Source organism: Lagenorhynchus albirostris, chromosome 6, assembly GCF_949774975.1.
Source record: "Lagenorhynchus albirostris chromosome 6, mLagAlb1.1, whole genome shotgun sequence".
Lineage (NCBI taxonomy): Eukaryota > Metazoa > Chordata > Mammalia > Artiodactyla > Delphinidae > Lagenorhynchus > Lagenorhynchus albirostris.
The window spans coordinates 56,734,680-56,740,679 of NC_083100.1; the positions used below are offsets into that span (position 1 = coordinate 56,734,680).

The following is a 6,000-nucleotide window of genomic DNA, read 5'->3' on the forward strand; positions in this document are numbered from 1 at the left end:
GGACTGTCCATCACAGTACTCTGTCCTTTCGGCTACAGTGACTACTCCAAATATGGTCATACAACCCAAATGGGAATACTCAATCCTTCCCCGGGATATGTGCCTACCCAACTATCTGAAAAAAATAATTTTTTTTAAACCTGAAACTCAACTAATGTATTGGAAAATTTTGCCAGTTAAAAAAACCAGTTAAAATTTAAAATACATAAGCTATTACAAAAGATTTTGAAAACCACTCAATATCCAGGACTATTTTCATCCTCTTTTTAAAGTTCTTAATCTAGCATATCATTATATAGAGATCCAAGCTATTCATTCAAAATCATAAGTTACCATTTATTTCCATGTCACTGAGTTAAAAGAAAAATTCAAAATTCTCTCCCACTTTAAGAAATTTATCCAAAGAAACTACTCAGATACACAAACATGTATTTGTAAGCACTGTTTACAAAGTCATATACACCTGTGATGGTTTTGAGGTACATGAAACTGGCTAGACTGAACTACATCTGCCAGAATACCCTTTCTACTGTTTATTAGGGTGAGCTACAAGGGGTATCCTCCAGCAGGTGTTGGGAAGACAGAAGGGAGGCAACAGCCATTTTGTAGCAAACACCTCCCAGTTATTCAAATACTAATCTAGGCGTTGCTGTGAAGGGATTTTGCTGATATAATTAAAGTCCAGGATCAGCTGACCCTGTGTTAATCAAAAGGGAGATTATCCTGGGTGGGCCCAACTTACCAACAGAGGACCTAAGTCCTCCCTGAGCTGGGCCCTGCAAGCAGCACCTGCGGCACATGCTCCCTTCTCTTCCTGGACCCCCTTCAGGGCTGTCTGGGCGGACTTAGCATTTGCTTGGCCAACCCCACAACAACAGCATAAGCCAGTTCCGCGTGCGTGCGTGCATGAGTGTGTGTGTGTGTGTGTGTGTGTGTGTGTGTGTGTGTGTGTGTGTGTGTGTGTGTGTGTGTGTGTGTGTTGCTTGGCCAACCCCACAACAACAGCATAAGCCAGTTCCGCGTGCGTGCGTGCATGAGTGTGTGTGTGTGTGTGTGTGTGTGTGTGTGTGTGTGTGTGTGTGTGTGTGTGTGTGTGTGTGTGTGTACAGAGCTAGAAGTAGCGCTAGAGCTCCTACCACTTCTGCTTCTCAGGCCGAATTAACACAACACCGAAATACCCATCATAGTAAGACTAGATAAGCTACCGAAATACCCATCATAGTAAGACTAGATAAGCTAATTATGATTTCTTCATTACCCTGAAATACTAATGCAACCATTTAACAATGATGATATATATGTCAGTCCATTCATAGACATGGAAGGAGATCTCGATATGCTACATGACTAAACAAATTACAAAAAAGTAATCATATTATATATTATTTATGTTCATTTTTTTTATTTGTAGGGAGAGTAAATGAGGTAGCTTTGTTCACCAAAGTTTTAATGATGAGGATGAGATTTTAAATTTATGATTTTAGGTGATTTTTACTTTGTATTCTTTTGGATTGTTTTCATTTTCTACAGTAGTAATGTATCATTTTTATTATGAGAAAAAAGAAAAAAAACAATAAACCTTTCTTATTACACAGGAAAAAAATGTCAGGTAGACTTACAGGCTAAAATGTGCTCAGAGTCTTAAAGGACAGACAGGAGTTATCCAAGCAAAGTGGACAGTTCAGGGAAAAGGCAACACTGGACACTACTAATAGTTTATTTATTTACTAATAGTTTAGAAAGGCAAGAGTTCAAGGAAAGGGGTGATGAGAGATGAGGCTGGAGAGACAGACTTGGAATAACTCACAGAGGCTCTTGTATGCCTCACTCCAGTCTACTGACAGTGGGGAACCAATGAGGTGTTAAAACAAGAGGAGTTAAATCTGCATTTTAGGAAAATAAAAATAAAACAACACAAACAGACAAAAACCCACAGAGGCTTTGCAGTGTAGAGGCTGTACTAGAAAGAGAACAGACTGAAAGCAGGAAAACCTATTCAGACACTACTACAGTAATCCAAGCAAGAAATAACAAAGCTGTAAACTAAGGTAATAATATAGCAGTGGAGATGGAGAGAATAGCTACTGAGTCATAATAAGGAGTAAGAACTGAGAGGACTTGGTGAGGGATACACTAGTGGTAAAGAGACAGAAGGTTCATTTAAATGGGGGAGTTCAGAGAAGGCTTTCAAAAAGATGTCCTTATGAATGAGGTTCTCAAGGCACTTCATGAATAGCACAGATAGATGTAAGATGTCGTTAAATGTTTCCAAAAGAAATACCAGTTTGTTGGCTCACTGAAAGAAAGTATAACAAGCAAAGTGTTAAACACATTAAAAAACAGAGCTCTCAACTACAAAAACAGATTCACATTTACTTATTAAGTTATAACGGGACTATGTAGATATATATCTCTAATCTCTTGAGGTTGATCTCTTCCAAGAAAACCGTTATTACTTCCAGAAGCAGACTGCTGTGATTAGTTGTTAGATTTGAGTCACACTTACAAGTCAAATACAAGGTTTCATATAAATTATTGGTATAGCCACCCTTTTTTCGCTGTTGCCAAAATATAATCTTTCAAATTTTTTAAATTAGAACCATTTAAATTCAAGAGTAAAATATTCTCACTCCACCAACATCCTATCCTTATTACCCTGACATTACTAGTTAAAATTAGTTGAATATTCTTCTACATTTTTCTTTGCTTACATATACATGTTTATACAGGGTTCATTTATTTAACAACAGTGGGTTCATACTATATACATATACACACATACACTATTCTATAACTTGTTTTTACTTAAGATAATCAGAGTTTTCAAGCCAATACATTTAACAGATATACCTCTTCACTTTTAGTATCTGTAATAATGTGGGCATGCCATAACTTAGGACATTTCTGGGTTTTTGCTATTACAAATAATACTACAATTATTACTGTTGTATATTTCTTTAAATACTGGTCCTTCTATTTCTATCAGATAAATCTCATTAAGAAGAATTTCTGGGTCAAGTAACAGCATTTAAATAAATATTGCTATGTTAAGTTCCCAAAAGGCAGTGATTTCTTACAGACTCACCAATACTTTGAGGGTCCAACTGAGTGGAAATTAGTGGAGAGCATCTTTTCATACCTCCACTGCTGATTTGCATTTCCCCTTTTGTGAACTGCCTGTTCCTGTCCTTTATCTTTGATTCTGTTGGACTGTCTTTTTCTTAATTTGTAGAAACTTATGTCTCTCATTGTACAAAGCTTTTTAAATTTATGTGCAATAAAATCCATAATTTTTTTCTTCCATGAACTCTGAATTCTGTGTCTTGCTTGGGCCTCCTACGCTATTATCTCCTATATTTTTTCCTAATTATTTTATTACAATTTGGTTTTTGTTCTTATTTTACACTTAAATCTTTAATTCATCTGGAATTTATTCTAGCAATGTTATGACTTATGAGTTGTCCCAACACCATTTATTGAATTATCCATCTATAAACGCCTCCTCCTAGAGTGACCACTCCAAAAAGCTAAGATGACAGACTGATAAAATTCCTAGAAATTCTTAAAGTTCACTAATGGAAGCAAAGTTCCAAACTTATTAAAAGCTTACTAAAAGATATTCATCATTTTTTCTTTAAAAGAAATCACACATTAGGGAATACAGTATACTAATATCAGCATACACTGAAATATTTTAACATAGCAGCAATCTAAATTAAATTAATGATCTAATTTGTTTTAAACATAAATGGTATAAATAGAAATAATCGTTGTTTGAAATCTCAAGATTATTCATTGATTCAGGTCACGAATATTTACTGAGCACCAACTGACAGGTCCTCAAGATACTAGAGACAGGGACTTTCCTGGTGGTGCAGTGGTTAAGAATCCACCTGCCAATGCAGGGGACAGGGGTTCTAGCCCTGGTCCGGGAAGATGCCACATGCTGCGGAGCAACGAATCCCGTGCGCCACAACTACTGAGCCTGCACTCTAGAGCCTACGAGCCACAACTACTGAGCCCACGTACCACAACTACTGAAGCTCACATGCCTAGAGCCCGTGCTCTGCAACAAGAGAAGCCACTGCAATGAGAAGCCTGCGCACCGCTACAAAGAGTAGGCCCTGCTCACCACAACTAGAGAGAAGCCCTCACGCAGCAATGAAGACCCAAGGCAGACAAAAATAAATAAATAAATTTTAAAAAGAAAAAAGGATACTAGAGACAAAGTAAGTATTATCCCAGCTTTCATGAAGCTTGCAATCTAGTGGGAACTTCCCTCTCTTTTAGAAAACAGTCTTTAAGTGAAAAAAGGAAAAAAAGAAGTGTATGTTCACACAAATGCAATGAAAAACATTTTGGCAAATTCTGTAACACATTCAATACTTTCCATTTCAAAAATAGTACCTTATTGTAAATGTACCTATTTATCCTCGTGACTGAATATTTACCATACTCACCGTGAGAATACTGCTAGGCTGTTTAAGATTAACTCCATTTAAAGATTAACTATGACCCATCAACCTACACCTACAATAGTCTCCTCACTTTCTCAACAATATGTAATTTCTTTCACTACAGTAAATAAGAACCTCGATAACAGAAATACATTATAAATCTATTTACATCAGTCATGTTCAGTCCGTCAAGTCAAAGGTGTTTCAAAAAATTCATGTAGACTTAAAAATGTGTCAATGAATCCTAGAGACGTAGCAAATGATAATACTGTGCTGCTCGGAGAGGAAACTTCGGTGGCCACTCAAATGACAATGGCGACTCACTAGTGACAATCACCTTAAACTTCAGGTCCCACACCGAGGTTGCCCCCATACTTAATCACTGAAGCCTTCGGAAGCCCTGCCCCTATGGCCACGCCCCTACCTTAATTCCAACCCACGGCGTTCTCCACGCACCCCAACACGTCCAGACACAGTGGGCAGCTGGACAAAGCAGTGCCCAGGAAAGACAGATGGAACTCCCAGTCCTACCGGGTGACCTTGGCCAAATTTCTCCCCCTCCGTTTTCTCATCTATGAGATGCGGCTGGTAGTCAGTGCCCACCTCCATCCCCAGGCCTGGGTTCAGCGTCTAATGCTGCAAGGCTGGAGGAAACCTGCAGTCCTAAAGCCCAAAGTGCTCCCCACGACTGCACCACGCCGGTCCCCGCCTCCGTCCGGGTCCGCGGCCATGCACGCTACCTGCAATCTGCGAGACGAAGGCTTCTGCCACTAGAGACATGTCGGCTGGGCGGCCCTGCGCCCGCGGTTCCTACTCCCCGGGAACCTCAGCGAACTCCTGCGCACCCCGGCGATTCCCGGCACCTAACAGACCTGGCACCGGCTGAGGCTCGGACTAGCAAAGCCCACCCCCGCGGCGGCCGTGCCTGCTCGTGCGGCGAAGACCCTAAGGTTACCTCCAGGCCAGGCCAGGAACTTCCGGCGCAGCTGACAGCGGCGAGCAAGCACTTCCGCCGGCCCCGCCTCTGACTCCTCCCGGCGGTGCTGTTCCGGGCTCAAGGCCGCTGGGGGCCGCCGGTGGGCGGGGGGAGGGGAGGGAGAGGGGAGAAGGGTGTTTGATTCCCGACTCCAGCCTAGCCGGAAGGCGGAGGTACCCCAGAGGTTTTCAGTTTCCTTTCTAAGCGAGGATTTTGTAAGCAAGTAACTTTTTTTTAAAGTCGTTTCAAACAACAAGCATTTGTTTGCTCTTAATTGTATAGGTTGGTGATTTTTTTAATTCTATTTTTTATATAAGTTTTAAAGGTTAAACTCTATTTACAGTTATTACGAAATATTGGCTATATTCCCCGTGTTGTATTGATACAGTACATCCCTGTAGCTAATCTTACACCTCGTAGTTTGTACCTCCCACTCCGCCACCCCTGTATTGCCTCTACCCCCCGCCACTGGTAACCATTAATTTGTTCTCTATATCCATGAGTCTGTTTCCTTTTTGTTATATTCACAAATACAATATTTGTTGTATTTTTTAGATTTCACAAATA

General features: G+C 40.3%; 1 protein-coding gene across 1 annotated transcript in view; it reads right to left on the reverse strand.

The window, feature by feature from the left end:
- Positions 1 to 5,432, reverse strand: part of MTX2 (metaxin 2) — a 64,996-nt gene extending 59,564 nt beyond the window's left edge. Inside the window, exon 1 of the mRNA XM_060151415.1 lies at positions 5,198 to 5,432. Coding sequence (XP_060007398.1) covers positions 5,198 to 5,237 — 40 coding nt within the window. The 5' untranslated portion in view covers positions 5,238 to 5,432. The remainder of the gene's footprint in view (positions 1 to 5,197) is intronic.
- Between the last annotated feature and the right edge of the window lie 568 nt (positions 5,433 to 6,000).